The 13,590-nt window shown below is 42.1% G+C and overlaps 1 protein-coding gene across 2 annotated transcripts in view; it reads right to left on the reverse strand.

Moving 5' to 3' along the window:
• Positions 1-5,066: 5,066 nt before the first annotated feature.
• Positions 5,067-13,590, reverse strand: part of kdm6a (lysine (K)-specific demethylase 6A) — a 334,942-nt gene continuing 326,418 nt past the window's right edge. For both annotated transcript variants that reach the window (XM_038802080.1, XM_038802081.1), the window contains 2 exons: positions 9,115-9,285; positions 5,067-6,465 (listed from right to left, as the gene is read on the reverse strand). In XM_038802080.1, coding sequence (XP_038658008.1) covers positions 6,436-6,465; positions 9,115-9,285 — 201 coding nt within the window. In that variant the 3' untranslated portion in view covers positions 5,067-6,435. The remainder of the gene's footprint in view (positions 6,466-9,114; positions 9,286-13,590) is intronic.

The raw sequence follows: 13,590 nt of genomic DNA on the forward strand, positions 1-13,590 counted from the left end.
AAACCAAGGTCCACCACACTAAGAAAACAAAAAGGGACAGTCAATAGGGAATTAAAGGTGCTATATTTAAATGCCCGCAGTGTACGGAACAAGGTAGATGAGCTTGTGGCCCAGATTGTGACTGGCAGGTATGATGTGGTAGGCATCACAGAGACGTGGTTGCAGGGGGTTCAGGACTGGCAGTTAAACATCCAGGGATTTACAACCTATCGAAAAGACAGAGAGGTGGGTAGAGGGGGCGGGGTTGCCTTGTTAATTAGAAATGAAATTAAATCAATAGCACTAAACGACATAGGGTCAGACGATGTGGAGTCTGTGTGGGTAGAGTTGAGGAACCACAAAGGCAAAAAAACCATAATGGGAGTTATGTACAGGCCTCCTGACAGTGGTCAGGACCAGGGGCACAAAATGCACCACGAAATAGAAAGGGCATGTCAGAAAGGCAAGGTCACAGTGATCATGGGGGATTTCAATATGCAGGTGGACTGGGTAAATAATGTTGCCTGTGGACCCAAAGAAAGGGAATTCATTGAATGTTTACAGGATGGCTTTTTGGAAGAGCTTGTGATGGAGCCCACGAGGGAACAGGCTATTCTGGACTTAGTGTTATGTAATGAGCCAGAATTGATAAAAGACCTTAAAGTAAGGGAACACTTAGGAAGCAGTGATCATAATATGGTAGAATTCAGTCTGCAATTTGAAAGAAAGAAGGTAGAATCAGATGTAAAGGTTTTACAGTTAAATAAAGGTAATTACAGGCGCATGAGGGAGGAACTGACGAAAATCGACTGGAAGCAGAGCCTAGTGGGAAAGACAGTAGAACAGCAATGGCAGGAGTTTCTGGAAGTAATTGAGGACACAGTGCAGAGGTTCATCCCAAAGAAAAGAAAGGTTATCAGAGGGAGGATTAGGCAGCCATGGCTGACAAAGGAAGTCAGGGAATGCATCAAGGCAAAAGAGGGAGCCTATAATGTGGCAAAGAGTAGTGGGAAGTCAGAAGATTGGGAAGGCTACAAAAACAAACAGAGGATAACAAAGAGAGAAATAAGGAAGGAGAGGATCAAATATGAAGGTAGGCTAGCCAGTAACATTAGGAATGATAGTAAAAGTTTCTTTAAATACATTAAAAACAAACGGGAGGCAAAAGTAGACATTGGGCCGCTCCAAAATGACGCTGGTAATCTAGTGATGGGAGACAAGGAAATAGCTGAGGAACTTAATAAGTACTTTGCGTCAGTCTTCACAGTAGAAGACATGAGTAATATCCCAACAATTCAGGAAAGTCAGGGGGCAGAGTTGAATATGGTTGCCATCACAAAGGAGAAGGTGCTAGAGAAACTAAAAGGTCTGAAAATTGATAAATCTCCGGGCCCAGATGGGCTACATCCTAGAGTTCTAAAGGAGATAGCTGAAGAAATAGTGGAGGCGTTAGTTATGATATTTCAAAAGTCACTGGAATCAGGGAAAGTCCCAGAGGATTGGAAAATCGCTGTTGTAACCCCCCTGTTCAAGAAGGGAACAAGAAAAAAGATGGAAAATTATAGGCCAATTAGCCTAACCTCGGTTGTTGGCAAAATTCTAGAATCCATCGTTAAGGATGAGATTTCTAAATTCTTGGAAGTGCAGGGTCGGATTAGGACAAGTCAGCATGGATTTAGTAAGGGGAGGTCGTGCCTGACAAACCTGTTAGAGTTCTTTGAAGAGATAACAAATAGGTTAGACCAAGGAGAGCCAATGGATGTTATCTATCTTGACTTCCAAAAGGCCTTTGACAAGGTGCCTCACGGGAGACTGCTGAGTAAAATAAGGGCCCATGGTATTCGAGGCAAGGTACTAACATGGATTGATGATTGGCTGTCAGACAGAAGGCAGAGAGTTGTGATAAAAGGTTCTTTTTCGGAATGGCAACCGGTGACAAGTGGTGTCCCGCAGGGTTCAGTGTTGGGGCCACAGCTGTTCTCTTTATATATTAACGATCTAGATGACGGGACTGGGGGCATTCTGGCCAAGTTTGCCGATGATACAAAGATAGGTGGAGGGGCAGGTAGTATTGAGGAGGTGGGGAGGCTGCAGAAAGATTTAGACAGTTTAGGAGAATGGTCCAAGAAGTGGCTGATGAAATTCAACGTTTGCAAGTGCGAGGTCTTGCACTTTGGAAAAAAGAATAGAGGCATGGACTATTTTCTAAACGGTGACAAAATTCATAATGCTAAAGTGCAAAGGGACTTGGGAGTCCTAGTCCAGGATTCTCTAAAGGTAAACTTGCAGGTTGAGTCCGTAATTAAGAAAGCAAATGTAATGTTGTCATTTATCTCAAGAGGCTTGGAATATAAAAGCAGGGATGTACTTCTGAGGCTTTATAAAGCACTAGTTAGGCCCCATTTAGAATACTGTGAGCAATTTTGGGCCCCATACCTCAGGAAGGACATACTGGCACTGGAGCGGGTCCAGCGGAGATTCACACGGATGATCCCAGGAATGGTAGGCCTAACATACGATGAACGTCTGAGGATCGTGGGATTGTATTCATTGGAGTTTAGGAGGTTGAGGGGAGATCTAATAGAAACGTACAAGATAATGAATGGCTTGGATAGGATGGACGTAGGGAAGTTGTTTCCATTAGCAGGGGAGACTAGGACGCGGGGGCACAGCCTTAGAATAAAAGGGAGTCACTTTAGAACAGAGATGAGGAGAAATTTCTTCAGCCAGAGAGTGGTAGGTCTGTGGAATTCATTGCCACAGAGGGCGGTGGAGGCCGGGACATTGAGTGTCTTTAAGACAGAAATTGATAAATTCTTGATTTCTCGAGGAATTAAGGGCTATGGGGAGAGAGCGGGTAAATGGAGTTGAAATCAACCATGATTGAATGGTGGAGTGGACTCGATGGGCCGAATAGCCTTACTTCCACTCCTATGTCTTATGGTCTTATGGTTGGCAACTAGTAATTAATTTATAAGGTAACTGGAGGGAAATCAAAATAAATGAAATGAAATGAAAATCACTTATTGTCACAAGTAGGCTTCAAATGAAGTTACTGTGAAAAACCTCCTAGTTGCTATATTCCGGCGCCTGTTCGGGGAGGCTGATATGGGAATTGCCAGCAGGATTTAAAAATAAATGACTGTTGGAAGGAATTTACCTGGAATATTACAAGGAATAGTGGTGAAAGTGGAATTCACAACAGCTTTTAAAAGTGGATGTGTAAAATTTTTTCAAAATGATGAGGAAAGGGGATTTGCCTGTCATTTAGACAGCAATTGTCTGCTTTGGCCCGTTTCAAGATGTTCGGCTAATTGCTATATTCTGTCCTGTAAAACCAAAGTTTCTAGGTATTCAACTTTAAGTAAGGTTTAAGCAAGATTTGAATACAGGATCATTAGTGTCAAAATGGATGCCATTGTGTCTTAAATTTACTTGAATAGGTAACACTTTTTAAATGTTCAAGTTTTACCACTATTCATCTCTAAACTGAATGTATGGAAAACAATAACTAATTATATAATAATCATACAATCATAGAATAGTTACAGCACAGGGGGCAGCCATAGGATCTGCAGGTCCAGAATAATCCCACTCTTCTGTCCATTACCCCTAGCCCTACAATTTTATTTCAGGTAATTATTCAATTCCCTTTTGAAAGTCATGATCAAAACAACCAGCATCACATTCTCAAGTCATACATTCCTGATGCTAACCACATACTGCATAAGAAATGATTTACCTCATGTCCTCATCGGTTCTTTTGCCATTCACTTAAAGCGATGTCCTGTTATACCAGGTCCTCTGCTGCACGTACATGGAGATTACTACTCTTTGCTTTATATAAACAGTGGTAACTGGCACCCTTTGTTAATCATGCAACAAAATCCAAGCTAATTCAAACATTCTTCCTATAACTCATTGTAGTTTCTCCTTACAAAATCAATATTCGATAAATAGTTTGGGTTTGGCTCAGTTCATGATTGATAGCATGTTGCAATAGATTTTCTTAGTCTTTAAAAGACCTATATAAAGTCATAATTCCATAAATAGCTTGCATAAAAAAAACTTGGCTTATTTCTGTGGGTAGCTAAGCCTCACGTTAGCCATCTGCAAATTAATGCCAAAAGGTTGATAACCTGATTGTGTGAGGTGCCATCTTAAAAGTTTCTTTACAAACTTGCACAGAGGTTGTTTAAGAATGACCAACAGTGTCATTCCTCTTTCCAACATATTGGCCTGAATAGCAGAACACAAGTTTCACAAGAGTTACCTTTTCATTTATGGTCTGGGTTTGAATAGATGAGATTAGATGAGACACTTTTTGAGCAGTCCAAATCTAGCCTTAATCAGCAAGGGGTTGCAATAAATAATTGTCCACAGTACGGTATATATTAGCAGCTTATAACAAAAGCAATAAGAACAGATGGTTTGGATGTGCTAACAAAAAGTCCCTGCAAAACACAAAAGGTGAAGTTAGGGTCATTAAAAAGGCCTGCGTTTATGGCTGAACCACATGCTAACTATACATGATCTGGAAGTACCAAAACTTTGAAATTATTCCATTCTGTAGCACTGATGCAGAAAATAGAGACTTTCATCCTGGATTCAAGACCAGGAGTCCGAACTGAAACCCTTTTGATTCAGGAATTTTGTGTTTTACTCTTTTTGTCAATGTCATCTCATACTTCAGAAGCTTTTCTGCAATGATATTTTGCTCAACTCCAAAACTTTTGTTTCTCGTCCCCTTTTTTGGATATGACACCATTTAGAAGCACAATTTCTGAGGGTACATTGTGCTCCAGCTTGGACCAATGACCTGAAGCACCAGAAGTTAGTTGAATGCCAAACAAGGAGGAGTTAATATGGAGGCTTTATTCCAGCCAACTGTCAAGTCTAGGCCTATACTGTATGTTCATTAGCCTCGTTAATTAATTTCTCCCAAAATCAAGTAAGAGTTTCTTAACTGGTTTAAATCACAAAATGTTAGTGCACATTTGTGCCTTTTAAAGGCCAAACCAGTTCTCTCACTTGATCAGGTGAATAAATATTTTGACAAAGTGATCACAGCTTTAAAAAAAAACTACTCAAAGTTGCAACATCTGTATTTTTGAACACTTCCCACTATAACGGGGCAAAAAACAATCACAAACCAGCCTCCAATACAGCTCAATCATAGAAATATAACAAACTTGTAGTTAACTTTTAGAGCCATTAGTGCACAGGACAACAGGCTCTGGTGTAACAGTGATCTGTAATGCTCATGGTACCAAGACAACTCTAAAGATAAATAAACTTTACATTACTATGTCTCTAATTAAATAAAACCTTTTTTTTGTTTTAAAATTATTCTGAAGTCATTTGTAAGCATAGGAATTTTATAACCCGAAACGCAATGGCTCCCTTAATGAAGCACACGGTTTCAACTGGCAGTGGGTAATACTGGGAGAAGCACACTATACTTTTCAGATGCTAATGCATAACATTTATGATAACAAAGGAAAGCTTGCCCTGAGTTTAGTCATGCAATATTGAATTGAGATACATAAACTAACATATGCAATTTACTTATGAAAATTTTTCCCTGAATATAAATTGTTAAATGTTTCAAAGATTACAATGCTCAACAGTTTTTATTTCATACATAGAAAACGTATTAGGAGTAGTGTTTGAAATGACAGAACTCCGTAAAATTTTAATGGCAGGTATTCTGGGAAAAAATAACAGCATTCCATCCACAAATATTTTCAAGGAATAAATATGCATTTATAAATAGTGTAAATTTACATCAAGATTAGAAACAAAACAAAAAAAAAATCACAAATCTTAAGTTTATTCCTTAGTCTATGTGCAACCCATTTATCTGTGACTTGGCTGTTTAGTTTAACTAGGAAACCAGAACAAATTTAAACATCATGGTTTCAAAATAACAAGACAGATGAACATAAAAGCAGTAAAAAAAAATCTCTCTCATCTAACTTTTCACATTACAAAATTTTCTTAATAGATGTTGCCCTCAAGAGAGACTTAAAATTCCTAACTACCATACAAAAATGACCAGCTAAGCTAGTATTTTTAAAGGGAAAAATCTGAATGAAAAAAGATGATGAAACCAATTCATCAGCCCAAGACAGAGTAATACAAAAAAAGAATGTCTTCAAGTCAGTAGTCTTTGTGTGATGTTGCCAGTTTTTCTCTGATATATACAAAATATGAAAAGTTATTTATAGGTACAGCTAAAACAGCTTTACTTGAATTCATTTATCCTGGAAAAGAAGCAGCTCCACTCTGATCCAGTATTGTTGACACTCCGCACTTGGAAGGTTGCATAGACACACAGTTTTCAGTCAGCAGCCACATGGGATAGCCAAAACTCAGTGGTGTAACACAGTGGAAGTTGATGTCACATCCTGAACAGCAAAGATGTTTCGCTAGTTGTCCATAAAGCAATATGTGTCAAGATGAGGATGAAGGCAGAGGAGGGGCCTGCAACAGAAAGGTGATTTAAAAATGAAAAAACAATGTGTACGGTAATCCATAAATCAACAATTCTTTCTGATTCAAGGCAGGTGAATTTCTGAAGAGTCATATGGACATGAAACGTTAACTTTATTTTTTCCCCCACAGATGCTGTCAGACCTGCTGGATTTTTCTGGCATATTCTATTTAGAACATAGAACATAGAACAGTACAGCACAGAACAGGCCCTTCGGCCCTCAATGTTGTGCCGAGCAATAATCACCCTACTCAAACCCATGTATCCACCCTATACCCGTAACCCAACAACCCCCCCCTTAACCTTACTTTTTAGGACACTACGGGCAATTTAGCATGGCCAATCCACCTAACCCGCACATCTTTGGACTGTGGGAGGAAACCGGAGCACCTGGAGGAAACCCACGCACACACGGGGAGGACGTGCAGACTCCGCACAGACAGTGACCCAGCCGGGAATCGAACCTGGGACCCTGGAGCTGTGAAGCATTTATGCTAACCATGCTACAGTAGTCCCCCGTTATACCGCGCTCCGCAATACCGCGGTTCGCGATATACCGCGGGGGGGCTTATGGACAGTTGTGTCAATTTCAGCAGCCGGCTCACTTTGATCCGGAGAGGGAAGCTGCTCTCTCACTGAAACAATCAGCCGGCCGCTGAAATTGACACTGCCGGCTGCTCTCTCCCTCCAATCCAACTTTTAAGTTTTAATGTTTCTGATTGGAGGGAGAGAGCAGCCGGCAGTGTCAATTTCAGCGGCCGGCTGATTGTTTCAGTGAGAGAGCAGCTTCCCTCTCCAGATCAAAGTGAGCCGGCCGCTGAAATTGACACTGCCGGCTGATTGGAGGGAGAGAGCAGAGAACACAGGAGGAGGTCATACGGGCCTCTGCAAGACCAGCATGGTCTCACATCGCCCCTCCCCTCTGTAGCTGGGGTTCAGGCTGTGGCTCCTGGGGTACAGGCTGTGGCTGCTGGGCTTCAGGCTGTGGCTGCTGGGGTACTGTGGCTGCTGGGGTTCAGGCTGTGGCTGCTGGGGTACTGTGGCTGCTGGGGTTCAGGCTGTGGCTGCTGGGGTACTGTGGCTGCTGGGGTTCAGGCTGTGGCTGCTGGGGTACTGTGGCTGCTGGGGTACAGGCCGTGGTTGCTGGGGTACAGGCCGTGGCTGCTGGGGTTCAGGCTGTGGCTGCTGGGGTTCAGGCTGTGGCTGCTGGGGTACAGGCTGTGGCTGCTGGGGTACTGATTGGAGGGAGAGAGCAGCCGGCAGTGTCAATTTCAGCGGCTGGCTGATTGTTTCAGTGAGAGAGCAGCTTCCCTCTCCGGCCGCTGAAATTGACACTGTTTTAATTAGATCCACGATGGGGGTTTTAAATTTATTTAAAAAGCTATGCTAGCGCTTCCCATTGTGAGTCTACGGGGGTCTGACCTCTCCCCCCGCCCCCTGTAGACTCACAATGGGAAGCGCTAGCATAGATTTTTAAATAAATTTAAAACCCCCATCGTGGATATCCGCAGCTCGGATGCAACGCGGGTGGCTGTCTTGGACCCCAACACCCGCGTTATAAAGGGGGACTACTGTACCGTGCTGCCCGTTACTTATTTTATATAAATGAATTTCAAACAGCATTATTCAAAAATATCAGTGTTCTGCCTCTGGGAATGAGAAAAGTGCAGTGAAAAGGTTTGTAGGTTTCTACAAAGTTAACTGACCTCAAGCAAAAAAAAAATTGGTGGTTCTAAAATTAAGTTCAGCACCCCAGGTGGCGAGGAAGGGAAGTTCACTGCAATTTTGAGGCCAGTTGCTATCTAACAACCCCTGCTGGAAGGGTACAAGTACAAATCCTGGTGAGGAAAGGACCAGCCATGGCTGTAAGTTCCTAAAACAATGCTGTCCAGTCACGCTCAGAGCTTATACATGGAGAATGGAAACTTGAGCAAAGTAGCAGTGCAAACATACTTCAAGCATTGGATTCCTGCCCAACAAGGATAGTGAAACTGGAGAAAGTTGGCAAAGGAAGAAATTACAGTGAGTTAATAGTCCTCTTTCCATTTGTGCATTCAAAATGCTCTCTTCATTTTTCTGTTTGTCAACATGAGGTATATATATGTTAATTAGCACTAAAATTGCTAAGATTCATCTGTTGTAGAATTATGCCCGCTTTGTTCGGTTTTATATTTTGTTTTCTTCACTCAAGTGTTGACTACAGTATCACATTGGGCATGACTCCAAAGATGCTGGTCAGGCTCCAGTACCTTGATTAAATGTTCTTTATTCTAATCAACCTCAACGGTCACGTCAGCAACTGTGGAAGATGCCACAGCTGAGCTCAATGTTGTCCGTAAATGAGGGTTCACCACCGATACGCAATAACCAAAGTTCATTGTACAAAGATTAGAAGCAAGAACCCTGGGCTGATTTTTTTCCCCATGCCTGTCACCAGGGTAGCACGGTCAATTTTTAAATTCACAATAAGATCAATTAAATTAGCACAGATCAAGGACTGAACCTGGTTTCTGTCTGATCTACATAGCTCGGTCATATTATGCCTAAGAATTCTAGAATTACAAAATAACTTTTTAATTTTTATAGTTACAACAGGAAAACTTTCCAAATATATTGCCCATTGTAATGATCGAACTTACTAATGTGAACTGGTCATAGATTTGCATCAGGTCCTCCATTTTGTATTGTTCCAGCACTACAAAATTGTCAAGGTTTCCACTGGCCTTACGAGCACAGTCCTGGCAATGCACTACATAGGTCTTCCGTGAGTTACTTTCGCTAGTGACAAAAAGCAGATCAAAAACTTCCACCTGTTGCACAGAAATAAATATTACAATATGTTATTACAGCATTGTTTGTTTTCCTGCAACAAAAACAATTTTATATCATAATCACTTTCATGCATTAGATTTTAATCATTTCCATACGTTCGCTTAATACTCCCCCCCCCCCCATCACTCCACCAAGCTTTCTACTATACTTTAGAACAGGCTTATCCAACCCTGGCCCCTGAAGCCTGTGTCCAGCCCCAGATTTCACCGTTCAAATTACATGTAAATTGAATGAAAGATATGCAAGGGTTCATTCCTCCAATTCTTTTCCACATTTGTGGCTGATTGCTCATCTCACCAGCAAGTCAACCAGAGAAACATAGAAAATATGAGACCACCATTTGGCCCTTCGAGACTGCTCCACCATTCATTATGATCATCCAACCTCCCCATATCCTTTTGATCCCTTTAGCCCTCAAGAGCGATATCTAACTCCTTCTTCAAAAGATACAATGTTTTGGTCTCAACTGTTTTCTGTGATAGAGAATTCCACAGGTTTACCACTCTCTGGGTGAAGGAATTTTTCCTCATCTCAATCCTAAATGGTTTACCCGATATCCTTAGACTGTAACCTCTGGTTCTGGACTCCTCCACCACAGGGGACATCCTTCCAGCATCTACACTGTCTAGTCTGGTTAGAATTTTATAGGTTTCCCCTCATTCTTCTAAACTCCAGCGAATATAATCCTAACCGGCTCAATCTCTTCTCATACATCAGTCCCTTCATCCCATAGAACATAGAACAGTACAGCACAGAGGAATCAGTTTAGTAAATCTTTGCTGCACTTTCTCCAAAGCAAGAACACCGTTCCTTCGATAAGGAGACCAAATTGCACACAATATTCCAGGTATGGCCTCACTATGGCTCTGCAGAATGACATCCCTGCTCCTGTTCTCAAATCCTCTCGCTACGATGGCCAACATACCATTTGCCTTCTTCACCATCTGCTGTATCTGCATGCTTACTTTCAGCGACTGGTGTACAGGAACACCCAGGTCTCATTGCGCATTCCCCTCTCTCACTCTATAGCCATTCAAATAATCTGCCTTCCTGTTTTTGTTACCGAAGTGGTAACCTTACATTTATCCACATTATACAGCATCTGCTATGCATTTGCCCACTCACTTAACTTGTCCAAATCATAATCACACTGAAGCATCTCTGCATCCTACTCACAGCCCACCCTCCCACCCAGCTTTGTGTCATTTGCTAATTTAGAGATATTACATTTAGTTCCCTCATCTGAATCATTAATATACATTGTGATAAGCTGGGGTCCTAGCACTGATTCCTGCAGTACCCCATTAGTCACTGCCTGCCACTTGGAAAACAACCTGTTTATTCCTACTCTTTCCTGTCTGCCAACCAGTTTTCTATCCAGCTCAATACACTAACCCAATCCCATGTTTTAAAATTTAAAATAAAATACTAACTTCATTGCTCAGAATGCGGGTGAGGCTAAAGCTCAGTTTGGATTTCATGAGGTGAGGGAAGCTGAAGTATTGCCTAGATGCAAGCTCGTTGAAGAAATCCACGGGCTCTTCACAATGATTGGGAGTTAAGCCTTGTGGCAGAAACCAGTCAGCTGGAATATTAGCTTGGAAAGAGCTGTACAAAAGTTGTGGGTGGGACTGGGAAAAAGCAATCTATGATGTTCAAAGCCAGGACAAGGACCTCACAACTGTGAAAAGTCCACAGTTGTGAGGTCCAGAAGAGTATTTGGTGCATCATTTAGCCAATAGCTAATGGAAGGATCCCCATAAAACTTTTACATTGGAGAATAGCTAGAACACTGAGGTGGTGTCAAAGTGACTTCCAGAGAGCTGTGGCATTCCAGGAAAAGTGAATCTATCGTCAAGATTTCCTAAGATAAGGAAACCCTTGGAGGGAATTAGTAGAACTGAGTTCACAGCACAAGTCTTTATAAATGATAGTGTTAAATTAGTTGTCCCTGCTTGGTTTAATTTTTTCTGTATACAATAAAGCTGTTTTTGTTTAAAAACATGGTACCGTGTGACCTAATATATAGAATCATAGTACAGAAGTGGCTCATAGAATTTACAGTGCAGGAGGTGGCTATTCGGCCCATCAAGTTTGCACCAGCCCTTGGAAAGAGCATCCTACCTAAGCCCACATCTCTACCCTATCCCCGTAACCCCACCTAAACGTTTTGGGCACTAAGAGCAATTTATCATGGCCAACCCACCTAACCTGCATAGCTTTGGATTGTGGGAGGAAACCGGAGCACCCGCTGGAAACCCACGCAGGCACAGGGAGAATGTGCAGACTCCGCATAGACAGTGCCCCAAGCCGGGAATCGGACCTAGGACCCTGGAGCTGTGAAGTAACTGTGCCTATCGGGTCTACACTGTCAAAACTACGCTAATCCCACTTTCCAGCACTTGGCCCATATCCTTGAACGTTATGACATTTCAAGTGCTCATCCACATACTTTTTAAAGATTGTGAGGTTTCCCGCCTCTACTAATTTCTTTCAGTTAATAACTGGGTGTTCAAATTTCTCTTCAAATGTTAATGGTCTCTGCAGGGACCATAACACACAATAGTCATAGATGGATACCACTTAGAAGGATAGCAAGGCTACAGGCTCTGGAATTTCAATGTTTTATCACCCAGAGTGACTCAGTAGCATCACTATTAGACAATTTGGCTGAATTTTAAAGGACACCGATTCCGAACTGGGCCTGTGGCAGATGGCAACAAGACCAACACAAGGAAAATGTTTACTTGCTCTAGTCATTATCATCCTACCTGCTGCAGGCAGGTACAAAAATTCTGCACTGGAGATGAGATAAGAGTGACTGCCCTTGGCATTAAGGCAACATTTGACTGAGGGTAGCATCAAGGAGCCCTAATAAAATTGATTCAGTGGGAATAAGGGGCAGAATTATCCACTTGCTGGAGTCATAGCCGATACAAAGCAAGATGGTTGCGCCTGTTGAAGGCCAATCATCTCAGCCCCAACACATTGCTGCAGGTGTTCCTCTGGCAGTGCCCTCAGCCTAAACACCCCCAATTATTTGAACAATGACCATACCTCTCACACAAGATCAGAAGTGGAGATTGACATTGATAACTGCAGTGTTTAGCTCCATTCACAACACATTATCAACCCGTACTCGTGCAGCAAGATCGGGACAACATTCATGCTTGAGCTGATAAGTGACAAAAACATTGAGGCCACACAACTGTCAGACTATAACTAACGCCAGCGAGAGAGAGAGAGAATATCTAACCACCTCAACTTTCGCATTCAACGGTATTACCATCACTTAATCCCCCAACATAAACTTCCTAAAGCTCACTATGGACCAGAAACTAACTTGGGTCAATCATAACAATATTGTGATTACAACAACAGGTCAGAGGCTGGAAATTCTGCAGCAATAATTCACTTCCCGACTCCCCAAAGCCTGCCTACCTTCTACAAGGCATAAATCAGGTGCCTGGATGAGTGCAGCACCAGAACACATTCAAGAAGCTCAACATCATCCAGAAAAAGCAGCCATCTGATTAGTACCCTGCTTCCCACCACCTTCTACTTTCACTCCCTCCACGACTGGCACAACGTGACTGTACTGTGTACCAATTACAAAGTACACTGCAGCACCCGGACAAGGCTTCTTTGACAGCACCTTTCAAGTCCTCAACCTCTACCACCTAAAAGCACAAGAGCAGCAGCTGCATGGGAACATCACCACTTGTAAATTCCCTTACAAATTACACATGATCATGAATTGGAAATATATCATCCCTTCATTGTTGCAGAGTTAAAATCTTGGAATTCCCTTCCTAAAAGTACTATTGGAATACATACATCATATAGATGCAGCTCACCAGGACAATCAGGAATGGACATTAAACGCTGGTCAGAGATGCCAGAGAACACAGTCTGCAATATAAAGGTTTTCAATTCAAAACTAACCTGCCAAAAACATTCCAATTAGCGAGTAATTAATGTATGAAACAGGGCTCCTGGGGGAGCAAGTAGCATCAGAGTTCTGATTCTTGCAAATTAAGTAGATTGAGAAAACAACAGATACAATATATGTAATTTAAAATGGATCATTAGTATAGCATGCCTGTGATGAATAGGCGACATTGGACATCGGGATCCTAAAGCTTTCCACGAAAGGTGTTCTTTTATCTCATGTCTGGATCAAATGTCAGAAACAAGTACTGGAGCGGGCCATTAGACACTCCAAACTCGCTCCCCAATTGAACACAATCATGAGCGATCAATCTTTACTTTTCCACACTACT

The sequence above is a fragment of the Scyliorhinus canicula genome, chromosome 7, assembly GCF_902713615.1.
Source record: "Scyliorhinus canicula chromosome 7, sScyCan1.1, whole genome shotgun sequence".
NCBI classification, from domain to species: domain Eukaryota; kingdom Metazoa; phylum Chordata; class Chondrichthyes; order Carcharhiniformes; family Scyliorhinidae; genus Scyliorhinus; species Scyliorhinus canicula.